Source organism: Patagioenas fasciata, chromosome 11 (assembly GCF_037038585.1).
Source record: "Patagioenas fasciata isolate bPatFas1 chromosome 11, bPatFas1.hap1, whole genome shotgun sequence".
Classification (NCBI taxonomy): Eukaryota; Metazoa; Chordata; class Aves; order Columbiformes; family Columbidae; genus Patagioenas; species Patagioenas fasciata.
In genome coordinates, this window is record NC_092530.1 from 9475356 (window position 1) to 9493025 (window position 17670).

At 47.0% G+C, this 17670-nt stretch overlaps 1 protein-coding gene across 11 annotated transcripts in view; it reads right to left on the reverse strand.

The window, feature by feature from the left end:
• Positions 1–3250: 3250 nt before the first annotated feature.
• The window catches only part of NEXMIF (neurite extension and migration factor), a 170411-nt gene continuing 155991 nt past the window's right edge, over positions 3251–17670 (reverse strand). For 10 of the 11 annotated variants that reach the window (XM_071813418.1, XM_071813411.1, XM_071813412.1 and 7 more), the window contains 3 exons: positions 17474–17598; positions 8824–13117; positions 3251–8101 (listed from right to left, as the gene is read on the reverse strand). In XM_071813418.1, the coding sequence (XP_071669519.1) occupies positions 7888–8101; positions 8824–13117; positions 17474–17549 (4584 nt within the window). In that variant the 5' untranslated portion in view covers positions 17550–17598 and the 3' untranslated portion in view covers positions 3251–7887. Of the gene's footprint in view, positions 8102–8484; positions 13118–17473; positions 17599–17670 lie in introns of those variants that run through there. The other variant, XM_071813422.1, reaches the window with a different exon arrangement.

Here is a 17670-nt window from a genome sequence, read left to right on the forward strand (position 1 = left end):
CTGCGCCCAGCTGGCTGGTGCTTCTGAGCCTTTCTGAGTGGTTTTTACTAAGCTCACTGGGCAGTTAAACAAAGTTTAGGTCGGACTATTTTTCCCATTGCTGCTTCTCTCACACTCCAGCTTCTCAGGTTTTCAGCATATTGCACATCTTCCCCTGGCCTGCTCCGCAGCAAGAGGTGGATTATATCAAAGCAAAAACCAAGGAAGAAAACGTAGAGTGAAAGCTCAGCTTCCACATGCAGCTCAATCCATGCCATTCCTCAGTGCGTGAAAATCCACACGTGGCCATCCTGTTGTGGGGGAGCCAACGTGGGGACCCCCAGAGCACCCCTAGGATGGGCCTTTCCATCAAGCCACTCCTGGCATGGCTGGCTCTGGCTGCCAAAGCGAAGCAGGGAAGTGGGCTGGCGCAGTTTTGGGGAGGCAGAGATTGTCTGAAACCAGCCCATGACCATAGGCAGCATGTAGAGGTGCCCGATCTGCTTTTAGGGGTTCATTTCCCGATGCCTCACCAAGGGATCTGGGAGCCACTGTGGTTGCCAAACATGACACCAGATTAATTCCCCTCTTGTTGTTCCTATAAACATTAAGCACTAATGAAAGGAATGTTAATTAAATTTAAAAAATTCTGTAATTTTTTAAGGCATTTTCCACAAGAAAATGGAGAGCATCTCACTGCTCTTTCCCAGGAAAAGGCTGCACCGGGGGCTGCCAGGCACTGCTGGGACATTGAGGGGTTGGGGACCCCGCTATCCCCTTGGCCAGCCCGGCTGTGCCGCCTGCCCCATCCCGCCTGGCAAGGCAAACCAGTAACTCCATCGATATGACAAAATTTCCATTTTACAATTAAAAATAACCACACGCTTTTAAGGCAGAAACAATCCAAGCCCTCTCTCCCACTTCTTCCCATCAGCAGCGGCCCCTCCGCCTCTAATTGGCTTAAGGGTAACGAGCATCAGCCCAATTAAACCGTGATCAGGAGCATGTGTGGAAGGGGCAGCCAGCTCCTCATCTCTAGTAGTGATTTGTTTAAAGAAACAATTCCTAATATTCAGTAAACGGCAGTTTTAATTTCTTCTTCATATATGATCTTAAAATGAGATTTTAAATTTTTTTATTTATTCCATAAACAATATAACAAAACTCAGCAAGTTAACAATATGACATTTTCACCATACAGAGTCAGTCACAAATATTTAAAACCTTTGCAACAAGAACAACAAAACCCAAAATATTACAAGAATAATTTACAAGAGGATCTATAAAACAGCAAAGCGCTCACAAATTTTCCAGTTTCCTTTACACAATATCACTACACTCTTTCACAACATTTCTTTTTATTACAAAATTCCCAACAAAAGTTTAATTTTTTTCTTTGTATTTTGGTTTTTAAAACCAGAAACTTTTAAGTATACATCCTTTTATTAACACCCGAAGGTGCAAAAAAAGGGAAACCTCACACATACAAACACTTCACAGCACTTTTCTAAGAAAAATATACACTTACAAAATATTTTACAAATTGGCACACTTAAAAATATACAAGATTTTGTAGGCGTCTTAGAGTGATCCTTAAGAATTATACTTCAATTGACTCTACAGAATATTTATAAAGCTTATTCTAAAAGAAAAAAGGCAAATCATTTCCAAACATGTTAAAATTGCAGTGTAAAATGTGGAACAGAAATGGATATGTTACATTCATAAAAAGGGCCATTTAATAGTTCTTAAATGCTCGAGGTGGGGGAGGGGGGAATAAAAGTTTTCTTTAGCACCATAAAACAGGAGCAACTTCCTAACGAGGTGCCTCTAGTTCTATGGAAGGGAACTCAAGGAGCAGTACATTCACATCTCTGGAGGCAGCAGTCGAAACGCCCCGGCCGGGGCGGCAGAACAGAGCAGCTCCTTGGATTTCTACCCTGCTTCCCACTGGGAGTGAAGAGACAAAAGGAGTTTCACTGGTACCTTTCCTGTGTGTGGGGGTGTGTGTGTGTGTGGTTTAGGTTCTGTGGTAAGTCTTCCCTTTGTGCTTTTGAAATGGACGTTTGTCTATCTAGCGAAGGGTAGTGGCGAATACCAATTTTATTTCTCGTTTCCTTTTGCACCAAGTGTTCAAAGGCTCAGTAAACGTGTCTGGCAACCCAAGCGTCCTGCGAGATGGAGGGCATCCTCCTGCTTTAGATCCCAATTCCCTTAGATGGCTGTTACTCCACTGTCATTAGTGTCACTTGTTTACCTGAGAAACAGATTTGAAAAGCCTTGCTTCTACCACAGACATTGTACTTCGTTTATTTTATATATTTTTTTCTTTTTTTCTTTTTTTTTTTTTTTTTTTGCAATATTTCACACGCTGAAGAGATAAAGAGGCACATTCTCACACAGATATCAGCGGCTTGAACCATGCAACTTCCACTGGACCCCCTGGGAGCTGCACAGGCGAAGTCCAACACACCAAGTTGAGAAAGTTAAGACCGAGGGCCTGATCCTGCACCAACTGAAGTCCACGCACCTGATCCCCTTCTCACCTACACTGACTTCAAAGGAGTTTTTCTTGTGACTTAACGCCAATGGCCGGCTGCCATCCGGGTGAGCAGGAGCCCCGGGACAAGCTCCCACCCAAGTGCTTTGCTAGATCGGGACCTTAGGGAAAGAGGAATATGGTCCAGCAGGTGAAGGATGAAAATGCTTAAAACATCTTTATTTTGGTTAGTGGCTCATTCGAGCTTTAATGCTGAAAAGAAAATAACAGCGATCCTGACTATTTAAAAAGCAAGCCTTGGCTTTTTGTCTGCTCAGACCTGGCTTGGCAGGACAGTGCAGTGCCAGCGAGGGACAGCCCTGCGTCCTCCTCCTCCCGCAATGCCTGCCTAGATCTGGTCCGTAAATCATTGTTCTTGAGCCATTTTTTTAAAAAAAAACTTTTTAGGCTTATAAAAAGAAAAGCAAGATGTAAACCTGGTTTTTGTTTTTTAAAAAAACCAATTACTTGAATCCCCATCATGGATAATTTTCTATTTACAAAACCTCTATATGCAAGTACCTCCAGCAAAACTATGGCCATTGGGGTAGGCTGTAGGGTTTCTTTCTGCAAGACGTCCCCTGCATGATGCAGTCACCGCTGGGAAACGGCTGCATTCCCCGGACCATGGCAGACCTGCGCTGCTGCTTCCCTGCCCGCAGGGACCTCCTGCCTCCAGCCCAGAGTGGGCTGAGAGCCAGGGGTTCACGCTGAACTGCCCACGTGTTCTCCTCTCGGACAGATTTTGTGACCCTCCTTTGCAAGTAGCTGCTTTCTGCTTTCTAATTTTGCTACTGGTTATAAATTGCCCAAACCGCAGTGTGTCAGCACAGAGCAGCTTAGGAGAGCAGCATCACTGACACTGGTCCTCTCATAGGGCACCCGGTGGGACGCCTCTAGGGTAGGACTGAAACGAGATAAAGCAGAAAGGACATTTTAAGGGATGCTGCAGAATAAACATCTTTCGCGTGGCTTGGATTAGTCACCCCAAACAGCCAGGAGCCCAAAGAGAAGATGCAAGAGAAGGCTGGAAGTGCGTGGGGACTGGGCAAGGGGGTGAGCTGAGTGGCAGCCAACGCGGCGATGGGCACGCAGATGGTGGGCAGGGATGGATGGGACCAACGTCCTGGTCCTCCCACAGCTGGGAGCAGTGCTGTGGAAAACAAGAGTTCACCAATACTGACAAGAAGGGTAAGTGGAAAAGGTGAGCTCGTATGGCAAGGCATGAGGCAAAGGCGGGAAGTGATGACAACCTTGAGGTAGCGATAGGCAGGTGGGATGAATTTTAGGAAAGCCAAATTCCAGTTCTTCATGGAATCAGTCAACAGGACCCCCTGGGAAACTGCCCCCAGGGACAGGGAGCAGAACAGAGCTGGCAGATCTTTAAGGATGCTTTCCATCGAGCACAAGGGCTCTTGATCCCCAGGTATAAGAAATCGGGTGAAGAGGGCAAAAGGCCGGCATGGCTGAGTCAAGACCTGCTGGTCAAACTAAAGGCCAAGAAGGAAATGCAAAGAATAACAAGAAGGGCTCTACAGGTATGTCAACCAGAAAAGGAAGATCAAAGCAAGCATGTCCCTCCTGATGAGCAAGACTGGCAAACGGGTAACAAGACAAGGAGAAGGCTGAGGTACTCAATGCCTCCATCTTCATGAGCAAGGTCTCTTCCCACACATCTTGAGTGGAAAATGAACTGCACAATAGGGACTGGGGGAGCAAAGTCCCTCCCATTGTGAGGATCTGGTTCATGACCACCTACAGAACCTGAACACACACAAGTCCATGGGACCTGATGAGATGCATCCCAGAGTCCTGAGGGAACTTGCTGGTGTAGTTGCCAAGCCACTCTCTGTGATATCTGAGAAGTCATGCCAGTCTGGTGAAGTCTGGTGGCAACATTGCACCTGTTTTTAAAAAGGGTAGAAAGGAGGACGCTGGGAACTATCAACCCATCAGTCTCACCCTGTGCCTGGGAAGATCATGAAACAGATCCTCCTAGAAGCTCTGCTAAGGCACATGGAGGACAGGGAGATGATTTGGGACAGCCAGCACAGCTTCACCAAGGGCAAGTCCTGCCTGACCAACCTAGTGGCCTTCTACAATGGAGAAACTACATCAGTGGACAAAGGAAGGGCTATGGATGTTGTTTATCTGGACTTCCGTAAAGCCTTTGACATGGTTGCCCACAACATCCTTCTCTCTAAATTGGTGAGATACAGATTTGATGGATGGAGTGTTCAGTGGGTAAGGAATTGGTTGGATGGTCACATCCAGAGAGCAGTAGTCAATGGTACAATGTCTGGATGGACACGGGTGACAAGTGGTGTCCCTCAGGGGTCCGTACTGGGACCGGTACTGTTTAATATCTTCATCAATTACATAGACAGTGGGATTGAGTGCACCCTCAGCAAGTTTGCAGATGACACCAAGCTGAGTGGTGCAGTTGACACATCTGAGGCACAGGACGCCAGCCAGAAAGACCTGGACAAGCTCAAGAAGTGGGTGCATGAGAACATCATGAGGTTCAACAAGGCCAAGTGCAAGGTCCTACACCTGGGTCAGGGCAACCTCCGCTATCAATACAGGCTGGTGGATGAAGGAATGGAGAGCAGCCCTGCAGAGAAGGACATAAGGAAGATATATTTTACACTGAGGGTGGTGAAACACTGGCCCAGGTTGGCCAGAGAGGTGGTGGCTGAACCATCCCTGGAGACATCCCAGGCCAGGCTGGACGGGGCTCTGAGCAACCCGAGCTGGTGAAGATGTCCCTGCTCATGGCAGGGGGGGTTGGACTAGATGAGATTTGAAGGTCCCTTCCAACCCAAACCATTCTATGATTCTATGAAGATCAAAAGAGAGGAGGGCAAATAGCTGGCTCAAGGCAATTTCCAAATTTTGGGGTCTGTCAGCAGTGAGATCACTTTTTCAGGTGCAGAGATGGGCCAGTGCCAGACCGTGAGGGATCCGGGCTCTCTAACATCTCCCCAGTCAGAGATTTTTGGGGAGGATGTGGGATGACCACAGAAGATGGCAACAAGACCAGAGCGATGGAAGGACTGAAAGAGAGAGCAACAAGGCAGCTGGTATTTGTGATTAACACTGTCCTGAAACACCTAGCTGGGTATTCATGGATTTCCAACATATAATAAAATAGTCAATAGGTTTTATGCCTTATCTTTACGCCCTATTGCACATTTCTCAAATGCAATAAATATTGCTATCTGGTTCCGTACAAGGTATTTTGAGTTCTATATTCATAGTATTAAGCATAATGAAGCACATCCGAAAGAAGGGAGCCAGCAGCCCCTCGTCCTGCAGCACAGGTGGGGAGTGCTGAAAAAACAGGGTACGCCAACACCACAGCAGTGACCAGAACTCATGGTATCTGATGACCCTACAAACAGAAAAGACAGCTGCTGGGGAAACAGGGGAGAGCACAGTGGCTGCAGGCAAGCCAGACGCCCAGGGCTGGAGCCCTAGCACAGCTCTCCTCTCCAAAATAAACCCTGAGCATCTTCTGGATCTCCCTCCCGCAGCCAGAGCCAGGGTGGGATGCTGCACCCCAATCCCGCTGCCGCAACGCGCGGGCAACTCACTCCAGGCAATGCCAGCGTTTCATTTTTTCATGGAATAAATGAACTTATAGGATGCATTTCTGAATTACTATTTTCCCAGAGTTCCTTCTTTCATCTGTTAAATAAAATGCAATGCAATTACCCTGCTGTTCTCTCCGGGACTGCAGAGCTGAGCCTAAGCTATACCTGAAGATCTGCAAATGCTGAGAACATTTAGATTCTAAACTGACACTCTGCAACTCCAGTTCAAGTGTTCAGTCTGCTTTTTTACTAAATTAACTTAGAACCAATTCTGCTGTTCTGCCTGACGTGTAAGTAAAAAGAGACCTGCTAGTAAGGAAACGCGAGTCTAGTCCTGTCCACTGCAAAACGCCACCTCTGTGCACACCACCGCGTCGAGAACGAGATCTGTCCCACTGCTATTAAGGCTCCTCTTCCTCACTGTTTGCTATTGCATAACTGTGTCCAAGCCTCGTACCCCTCTTCTCCCAACAGCTCCCAGTCAGCAGGGCTCTTGCATATCAAGGTTTCATGAGAAATCAGCAGCAAAATGCACAGGCTCTCAGTTGCACAAGGAAAATAGATATTTGTTGGGTTTGTTATTCTCTTGGAGGGCAAGGGTGTGGTGAGTAGGGTTACAAATAAGGCCTTTAGAAAATACATTTAGCATTCAATACTTAGCGCTGTCTTAATAAAGTCCAGGCATGTATGATCCGGCCCTGATCAGTGAGATCACAAATAGCTCCATTTATTTATTTGTTTTTCTTATCTTACAAACTGAATCAAAGAAAGGTTCAGAGCTGTATTTAAAACTAAGGACTTCGCTTTTGAAAGTTCAAACTATATTGGCATCGCAAGGTTAGACATTTAAGAAACACCAAAGCTATGATAGGAGAGCAATTTGACAGGCTCAGCATTGAAAATGTTTAAGAAACTACTCAAAGGAAAAGTAAATAGCAATAAATGTATGAAATGTATTAGTCCTGTTTTTATAACTATTTTAGAATTTATCCCAGGTTCTTATAAAATATATAAAACTGAGATACAAAGAATTAGCAATGTAACTTTGCATTTCAAATGATCTTCAGCTACAGGTTTTGCTTTAAGAAAACAGACACTTGAAAAGCAGCTGTTCTGTAGTCTCTAGATGCAGACACTTGAGTTCCTGGCAAACTTACCGTCCGTGGTTTCCTCAACTCCTCCACCATTTCAGCTCTCTCCTATAACGAAACTCAACATTTCACCGTTAAGTCTTTCTGCTCATGGTTTCAAAGAGAGGACATTAGCATTTCCCAGCATCGGTTTCAAAGTTCCTTTTTTTGTTTGTTTTAATCCTTTTTTTCTTATTTTTTTTTTCATTTTTTTTTCATTTTTTTTTCCCTTTATGAGCTTTAAACCACAGGGTGAATCCATGAAATGAGGTAAGTAAATTTGGCACACTTTTAGTCATGTCCATAAAACTTTTGGTAAGTTGTATAAGTGAACAATATCATTTTCATCGTGAGTTACAGGTGCTTTCGAGGGGGGGTGGTTAGTACTTAACAACTGGAATGTTTCTAGTCAAACCAAAAGGCAGAGCTGAAGGAAACACTCACAACCCAATGTTGATAGAGAAGTAAAAATATATACAATACAGTCACTTGTTCATAGTTTGGCACAATTTTTTGTTGTTGTGGGTAATAGTGCATAAACTACTGTACAACAGTATGACTTTTTAAAACAGTCTTTCACAGAGAATACCAGATTAGGTTTGCTTTCAAAGAATAAAATTCCCACAATTTCAAACTCTTCATTTCAGCACTTACATTTCAACATAGCACAAGGCAGATTTCGAAAAGGAACCGAGGAGAAATAAAAACCCCAACCGAAAAAGAAAGAAAAAAAAGGGTAAAGAACAAAAGAAAAGAAACAAACATCAACCGTCTTTCTAGAAAAGGGAGTCTCTTCTTCAAATACAGGAAAACCCAAAAATGTTGTTTCTGCTTTAAGAAGAATGAAGTCTGATTCCCTGCAGGAGAAAAATCAAACATTTGATGCCATCTTAGTTAGCTCGTCTGGAGTCACCACGACGGAGCGACGCGCTAAAGGCAGGCGGGTACAGAAGATGCAGCTTTAGATGATGCAGGTTAGGAGATAAAACAGCAGAGGGGGCCAGAAAGCACTCAAAATTGCCACGTGAAGCTCAATTAGGAACGAGTTCTCATTTGCAAAGTAAGGAGCCTTTAAGTTTCGAGATCTTGGCTTTTGGATGCATAATCTCTTTTGTGTTTTTTTTTTCTTATTTTTTTTTTTCTTTTGTGGTTTATTTTTTACAAAACGTTCCAAAAAAAAAAAAAAAGTCTTTCCTTGTCAAAATCATTAAAAACAGTGTTGTAATCATGGTGTGGTTTGTTTTGTTTTTTTCCCCAATAAATAATTAAAAACTGAAGAAGCCAAACAGCAGAAAAGAGTAGCCTTGTTAGTTTTTTAACCCCAGCCAAGCCAGAAAATCGGTCATTCTTTTAGGTAGCTTGCAAGTTATAAGTGTTTTCATGCATTAAAAAAAACAAAAAAGAAAAAAAAAGACAAACCCAAACCGAAAAACAACCCCCAAACCAACCAAAACTGTAAAAGGGGAATGTCTTGTACTCATGCAACTTTTGCTTTCAGGAAGGAAAAACTGAGGAACAGCGGGCTTAGCAGGTGGGAGGGAGGTTAAGGGGCATTCCAGCCAGTTTGGTGCAGCATTACCTCAGTTTCTCAAAAGCAGCTGTCACGGGGGGGTCCTTGTGGGGCTGTTCGCGGTCCATTCGCTTTATTTTACAGTTCTCATCCCGCAGCGATTTTGAACTGGATTTGTGACGGTAGAGTTTTTTATGGGTAGGTCCGTTATTGCCTAAAGTGCTCAGGTTACTATAGTTTTTATCAAAAAAGGGAGCGTGAATGTCCGTGGCGTACCCGGTCGAGCAGTTGGGGCGACCAGGGTCGCAGGTTGCGGCTTTGCTGTTTTTGCTCGAGCCCTTGTTGTTCGACTTGTGGTTCTTCGCCGTCCCCGGCGAGCCGCCGTTCGCCTTCTTCTTCGCCTCTTGGGACGTCCCTGCCAAAATTTTAAGAGTTTTCAGTTTCAGGCTGTTGGATTCCGGTGACCGGAATATGTCTGGAACGCTGTTGTGGCCAACAGGGCCCCACAAGGGCTCGATGGAGGCCATCATAAACCTCTGGACGTCCGCCATTCCTGACGCGATGTTGGACAGGATGTTGGAAGGTTCCTCGAACTCCCTCTGATCGTCGTCCAGGAGGCTGGTGGCATTGCCCAGGCTGGCTTCCGACCAGCCCGTGCCCCCCTCTTTGCCCAGCGCCCACTCTCCGGAGAGCCCGTTGTGCTTGCCCAGCTTCACCCCGGCTGGGCTGCAGTGCTGGGTGCTCTCGGCGAGGCCCTTGGTGGCGGTGACCGCGTTGCTCAACTGGTTGACCACCCTGCCGCCAACCATGGGAGCCTTCTCGCCGTTGACTCCCACCGCGTTTTTCCCTTTCCTGGCAGATTTGGGCGCCTGCCTGGAGTTTTTCCCTTGCGGCTTATCGGTTCCTTTGTTGGTTTTGGGCGATTTTTTCCGTGTGGGTTTCTGGGAAGAGCTTTGGTTTGTACCCACATTCTTGCTGGATGAACTTTTCCTCTTTGATTTTGACACTTTGATATTGGTGCTAATTTGACCAGATGGCTCATTAAATGTTGACAAGCATGGACTCTTTTCGAGAAGGCTGACAGAATCTTCATCGTTGAACATATGGAACTGGAATTGGTGATTATTTAAAGCAAACCCATTATCTGCCTGATCCTCGGTCTGCAGGACCCCGCAGTTCCACTTGACCTTCTCGGAGCTGTTGAGGGTGGCCTGAGGGTTCTCCTGAAAGCCCTTCAGGGTGCCCAGGGGCTTGGTGTCAGAGCCAGCGATCTGAGGGGACAGGTTGGGAGTGTCTGGAGGGGACATCTCCGAAAGCGATGACTGGCGGAACTTATCAGGCGTGAAGTTGGAAATGTCTAAAAGGTCCGTGGACTCCTTCAAAGGGGTGATTTCATCTATGCTCTGCTGGATCACTAGCTTGGGACTGCAGTGGGCCAAGAAGTCATCATTAATATCATCCTCGCCGTCCTTTTCACAAGACTTTAAACTTAAAGAACTGTAATTGCTAGAACTAACTGACAATGAACCCACTGAATCAAAACTAATGAGCCTGCCATCATCTGTACTTAGTGTACCTCGCTGGAAATGAAAGCGCCCCTCTCCATTATTAAAATGACATGACTGATAAGAATCATCAGACTGCACTTGTTGGCTATCCGGCATGTAATTTTTTTGGTATAGCAATTTGCTGCTATTCAGATTGACTTGAGTGTATCCAGAGGCGGGGAGACCGTCTGCACCCGTGGCACCGCCAAACTCGCTCGGCAGCCCAGCCGCCTCCCGCATGTCACCGGGGAAGTCTGGGCGGTTGCCACCGGCAGCCTTGCTGGCCGGCCACATGCTACCGAAGCTGCTCTGCTCCATCTCCAGGTGGCCAGGCGACTGCTGCAGCTCCGACTCGGAGGGTGGGGAGAGGACGCAGCTCTGCGCCGGCTGCAGAGCCGGGAAGGGCTTTTCCGCCGGGACAATGCTGGGGAGCGGGTGCTGCTGCTGCTCGGAGGGGTGCTGGGCGAAGTATGAGATACCGGTGTTGCTCGACAAATCAGAAGCATCTAACAACGTCTGCAGATACCCTCCGGGGATCAGAGGTACATTGGTGGTGATATTAGCAGATGGCAGAGGCTTGTCTGAAGAGGAGGTGGATGGTAGGAAAGGAGAATTTTTAGCAACCTTATCCTCATGGCACTCCGGGAGATGGGAGCTGTCTGAAGCACAAGGAACGTTTTCGTCCTTCAGACGCGCTGCAGAGTCCTGGTTTTCCAGCAACGGGGAGCCCTCCGCCGTACTCGTAGCAGCTTTGATCTTCTTGCACTTCAACCTGGCTTCACTTTTGAATTTGATTCTGCGGAGCACTTTCCTCTCCGTCCCCTTGTGCTCCCGCTCCTGCGATTTGCATTTCACGGCGGCAATGCCTGTGATGTCATTTACGTGTAATCCGTTGGCACAGCTGGGGGTGGCGATGGCTAACGCTGGCAGCCCTTTCAGGCCCGCGTCCTCTTTACTGCTGCAAGGCTGCTTGTGATCAGACGAGCAAGAGCCCAGCTTGTTCACTGATTGCTCGATGGCTTTAATTCTTTGAATCCGGTGCCTGTTTGCTAGCTTGCATTTTCGCTTCCGTGGGTGAGGGAGGAATGAAGCATCTGAGCCGTTAAGATAGAAATTCTGCTTGTGGTAGAGAGACGATCTGAGCAAATCCAGCCGGCTCTGCTGCCTCTCTTGCCAGAAGCCCTTCAGTGGGGCCAGCTTCTCGTATTTGCTGAGCAGCTCCTCGTTTAGGGTAACAGTTGTCTCGTTGGCATCCACTTTGCTCAGCTTCACCAGCATATGCTTCTCCCCTTTAAACCTGTTAATGATGATGTACTTGATGATAACGGGGGGCTCCTTGCGAGAGACTTTTCGCCGTTTCTTCGGGCACCACTCGTCGTCATCTTCTTCCTTGGGCCCGTCCGGGAGCCACTCCTTCTTGTCCAGGATCTTCTCGTTCTCGATGGAGTCCACATCGTACAGGTAGTCGTCGCTGTATCGTACTTTCCTCTTTGCCCGCAACCCGTAGTTCTGCTGAATGAAGGAGCCGGAGTGGTCCCGGGACAGGTACCGGCTGCAGTCCTTGATATCCCTCAGCACATCGTAGGAGGACTCTGTGCAAGTGCTGTCGTCGCTGAACTCCCCGGAGTCCTCCGTGGAATTCACCGAGTCCAAGAAGTGGCTCCTCTTGGAGCCCACGTACTGCACCATCTCCGTGCTGTTGCAAGATTTATTTAAGGCAGCTTTCTCCTCCTCCCCGCCATCCTCTTCCTCGCCATCCTCCTCCTCCTCCCCCCAGATGATGCCTTCCTCAGATTTGAATTGAGAAGGGTCAGCAGCACCGCTGGGCCCCCTTTTCAGGGTGCTCCTGCTGTCTCTTTTGGTGCAGTTGCCAAACACGCTGGGGAAGAAGTTGAACTGGGCGTCCTCTTGTAGTGTGGTGGTCTTCTCCCGCACGTTGTCCTGGAAAGATTCATATCTAATCTTCAGGGAGCAGACATCACTTCCCAAGGTGGAATCGTCGTCATCAAACATGTAATTATCCACGTCTTCCTCAGAAAACAGATTTACAGAAAGCTCATTTTTGGAGCAGAGGTCAAGCAGCTCAATTTTACTTTCACTAATGAAAGATTCAAAATAGCCCCATTCCTGGTTGGGATTTGTTAGTAAAGGTTCCTCACCATTGCATTTGTCTAATAGTAATCCCTCATAATAATTTTTCTGAGTGGGGTCCTCTGAATCACTGTCAGATTTTTCTGCATCTCTTTTGTCCGCTGCCCTCGATTTATGCATAGGGAAGCTTAAAAGCTGGTCTGAAAGCAGTTGATCCCCATATCTCATGGTTTCTCCTGTGCTCATGCAGTGAATCCCTATATCAGAGACCGAACAGGTGTCATAATCCCTATTTATATCCCCCACTTTCAAGCTTATTCCCGGCTCTGCATCAATGCCGTCCTTTGATTCAATAAAGCAGCCCAGACAGGTCCGGCTCGGCTGCATCAAGCAGTCGCCCGTCAGCGCCGACATGCCCCCGGGCTCCATCATGGTGAAAGGAGCCTTCTCGCAGTCACCCGGCAGCGACCAGGAGCTCATGCCCTTTGTCACGCAGGACGTGAGGGAGATGGCGTGGGCGGAGGAGTCATCCGAGGCGTGCTCGGGTACATCCGTGAGCCTCAGCGGCGACGGGGGGCTCAGCAAGCAGGGCTTCTTTGAAGTCAGGGGAGGCAGCGCCCGGTGGCACCCGTGGTTTTCCTTCGGAGCTGTCGTCAAGCCTGAGAACGTGACCGCGGCCTCGGCGGCGGTGCAAGGCCTCTCATCGCCGTCCAGGGAGTGTGATTCTGGTGGGGATTAAGGGAAAAGGAGGGAGAAGAGAAAGAAAAACAGAGAGGGTTTACAACCCTTGCGGTTCTGCTCAGGCTTGCTACCCCACTCCTCTTCTTCCCAGGGTTTGGTGGGGACTTTTCCCAACCGCTCCTTTGAGAAGCAGCAGACGCCCTTCCTGTGAGAGTGGGATCACAGAATCATGAAAGCATTTTAATTGGAAAAGACCCTCAAGATCACTGACTCCAACCACTACCCTCACACCGGCACTAACCCATGTCTCTAAGAACCTCATCTCCATCTGTCCAACCCCTCCAGGGATGGTGACTCCAGCACTGCCCCGGGCAGCCTGTTCCAATGCCCCACAGCCCTTTGGGGAAGAAATTGTTCCCCAGATCAAACCTCAACCTCCCTGGCGCAACTTGAGGCCGTTTCCTCTGCTCCTGGCGCTTGTTCCTGGGGAGCAGAGCCCGACCCCCCTGGCTCCAAGCTCCTTTCAGGCAGTTCAGAGATCAGAAGGTCTCCCCTCAGCTCCTGTTCTCCAGCTGAACCCCCCAGGTCCCTCAGCCGCTCCCATCACACTTGTGCTCCAGCCCCTCACCAGCTCCGTTCCCTTCTCTCAACTCGCTCCAGCACCTCATGGGCTTTCTTGGCATGAAGGGCCCAAAACTGACCCCAGGATTCGAGGTTTGGGCTCACCAGCGCCCAGCACAGGGGGAATCTGGATTAAATTAACGTGGGGATGTGCAAGGAAGGGAGATGGAAACACTCTCCATGCAGCCAGCTGAAAGAGGTACAAGAGTGCCTTTAAAAAAATAAAGCCATCCGTTCTTTCCTCTTCATATTCATAGCGTTACCTGGATACTGCCTTTCAAATCTGACAAGGTTATTAAAAAACAAAACAAGCATAATAAAAATGTTCCCATTAACATTGAAAAAATTAACGGAAAAATACGATTCTTAAAGAAACAAAGCATCCCCCACCCCGTGGTGTCTGCAGCTTAAACACACCTGGACTGCATTGCTGCTCAAGAGTCAGAAAGTTATGGCTATTTTTACAAACCCAGTAGTTTTTTTTGTCACTGTCCATGTTGAGGGAAAGTAGAAGGTAGCACAGAGTTTAAAGCAATTATTGTTAGAATTACTGTGGGTTTTGCTCTTCTTCTCTAATCCCTAAAAATGCCTTTTTAACAAGGTAAAGATTTTTTTCTTTTTTCAACCTAAGGATTTTTTATTTTTACCTCATCAGACTTTTATGGCAGAATAATGTTATGAATATACTTTCATCTGACTTCTGGCTCAACGGACTATATGACCCTTGAAATTTAAATACGATGTCTTTTCATCCACGAATACTCTTTGATATCTCTTTATTACAAAAAAAAATATAGCAATGTGTGCATTCACACCAGCTGGAGACACCAGAGCTGAGCCCAGTGCTTTTGTGGTGCCTCACATCTTATCTTTCTGGTGGCCCCTCTGAAGGCTGGGGGGGTGAGAGAAGAAGCTGCGCAGGCTTTCCAAGGAGGGACAAGTCCTTTAAAAAGCAGCTGAAGCTCCAAGCTGTTGCAAGACATGGGGCATCTGAAGGGATCTGGCACCTGAATGGTTGTTGCGACCCTCCGCAACAAGTGTTTTTATTCAAAACCAGCGGCATCGTGAAACACCGCCGTGCCACCACACTGCTGCTGCTGAGCAGATAGGAAAGGGAGTGGGGTGGGATAGGATGGGTTAGGGTGGGATAGGATGGGGTGGGATGGGGTGAGATGGGATTTGGATGGGTTGGGATGGGTTAGGGTGGGATAGGATGGGGTGGGATGGGGTGAGATGGGATTTGGATGGGTTATGGTGGGATAGGATGGGGTGGGATAGGATGGGTTGGGATGGGATGGGTTGCGATGGGGTGGGATGGGAGAGGATGGGTTGGGATGGGATGGGGTGGGGTGAGATAGGATGGGTTGGGATGGGATGGGTTGGGAAGGCATGGGATGGGGTGGGACGGGTAGGATGGGGTTGCCTGCCCATGCCAAGTGTAAAATGAAGAGGAGGTCAAAATCCCCTGAATCTCATCCCAAAAGCTCCCAGCGCTTTTGTGCTACTGGGGACCTTTGGTGGCAGAACCCTTGGCGAAGCCACACAGTGCTCTAAGGACTTTAAGCAACGTTCCAAACGCTATATAAATCAAACCAGCAGTGCAATGCAGTGCCGTAAACATCTTCAACACGCATGGCTTGGAAAAGACCAGACTGACTTGCTTGAAATCTCAGAACGGGTTAAAAATTTCAAAACGCATTAAAAATAAATAGATAAATAAATAAGTTGATTTTTGAGTCCCTCCCACCAGTTTTTAGATCAGAAATGCAGGGGTGGTCTCTTTTTCCTTAAGCACCAAAACAAATTAACCAGTGCGGTTCCATTTCAGAAGGAAAATGAAATAAAAATCAGCTTGGAGCTGACAGGAAGCATGGAAAATTTGAGGATAAAAGAAGCATGTCTGTGAATACTGTAAAACTCAAAAAAAGGGGGAAGTAGAAAGCTGAAATTCAATCTCAAATGCCGTATTCAATACACAGAGATGCTATTATATAAAATAAACTGTCTCTAGGAGTTTTTTGAGGTTTATACTTGTATAAGTGCACTTTAATCCTGTGAAATACAAATGCCAAAACTTGATTTTCTAAGGGTGTTTATCATCCTAAAATCAGGCACACCTTCGATTGATGTTCTAAAGTAAACAATACTGCAAAAGACTCCAGCTGGAAAGGAAAACGCTGGAGAAGCAAAACCCCCTTTCCCAGTTTAACTCAACAGCCATCCAGAAGCACATGGGGAAAAATACTGACCCATCCTGATGTCCATCAGCTCTAAAGGGAGACCAGTCCCCAGCCGGGCACCGCAGGAGCCCGAGGACCAGCACCCACGTAGAGTTGGGGTGAAAAGATGCAAAAAGCATCAGCTCGATCTCCAGTGCCATCAATGGGGAGGTGGTGGCATCAGAGCTACTTGCCGGCTCACCGCTTTGGATTCAGCAGCAACTCCTACACAACAGCGTTTAATTAAAGCACTTTTTAAGCCCTGTTTCATTTCACAGAAGCAGTATCAGGTTCTAGAAATTGCCCATCTCTCCTGAGCAGGTAAGCACTGATTTTACTACATATTCCACTAGACAAGGGGACCACGGTTAGAAAAGATCTTTGCAGCTCCAACAGCTGGCATCAGCTGTGGCTTTACCACGTGTAGTCATGAAGGAGATGGGCTGACAAAGATAGATACCTCCAAAATTACATTGTAGGGGCGAGTGCAAGCATACGCTTCACCTACCACCAGCACATATTGCAGGGTCCTCATGGGCCTGGAGTTGCTCCAGGTTTTTGGTCATGAAGAAGAACAACATTTGCCTCTACGGACTTAGGCTGGAGTAAACCTTGTTTTGAGGACATGGAAGGATTTGAACATACAAGACATCAGAGGACCAAGTCCTCGACATCTAGCAGGGTCAAATTTATATAAATATATACATATATCAAGATTTATAGGCCCATACAAAACGTAAAAAGGCATGAAATTAAACATAAAACCGCGGTGAAGAATGAAAATGTCAAGCTGTGGCCCAGTGCCGGACTGCCGCTGCATTTACTGTGGCTCACAACTAAAGCCCAACCGACTTAAGAAAATGCTGAGAGGAACATTTATTCCAATCAGGTTTTCAGGCAGAAGAGCGCTGTTACTCCTAATTAGTTATTGCTTTTGAAAGCAAGTATAGGACAGATTAAACAGATAGAGCCCAAGTTAGGTATTTTGGCTGATCTTTCCCTGCTAATGTCACTGGATGAGTTGGTGGCCCCCAGGAGCAGGACTGTGGCCAGCAGTGTGTGCCACAGGCCAGGGGATCCCCGTGCTGGCAGAAAAGGCAATAACGAGCTAACACATCCAACCTTCCCACGCGTGCTAATTTGGGTTTCCCTCTTCCACCTAATCCCTAATTTTTTCCCCAGTTTGTAGGGACTAAGTATCCTTCGGTCAAATTTTGCTGAGATTGGATAAGCAATTGAAAAGAGAGGGAAAGATGGAGGGGCTACATAGTCTTATACAACTTTTTTCCCTAAGAAAGCAAACTAAAATCTGTAACTCAAACTGCACGTGCACATAAACATCTCCAACCATGCATGGGGAAAAGAGGTACTTGTTAAGACCTAAAAAGGTGTAGATTCATAGCTGGAGTGTCACCTGTGCAGAAAATATACATTTAGCCTACTGCTCCACATTGCAGATACCTGCAAACTGCTAAAATTAAATACACGAAAGGAATTAGGAAAATAAGTTGGCTTGCAAGTTGTCACTGCTCCCTCATGTACTGTAATTAAGTTCCTTACCATTTTCCTTCACCCCATTAATCAGGATAGTTTCTTGGTCTTCTGAGGCACAATCCTGATCTTGTTGGTCATCCATCAATTTAACCTCTTTCTGTTCACTCCATGCCCCACTGCATCTGGCCAACCTGCACATTTCCAGAAACATAACCACAGTCAGTACCATTCCCAGCATCAGCTCAAGGAACTGTGAATAAAAA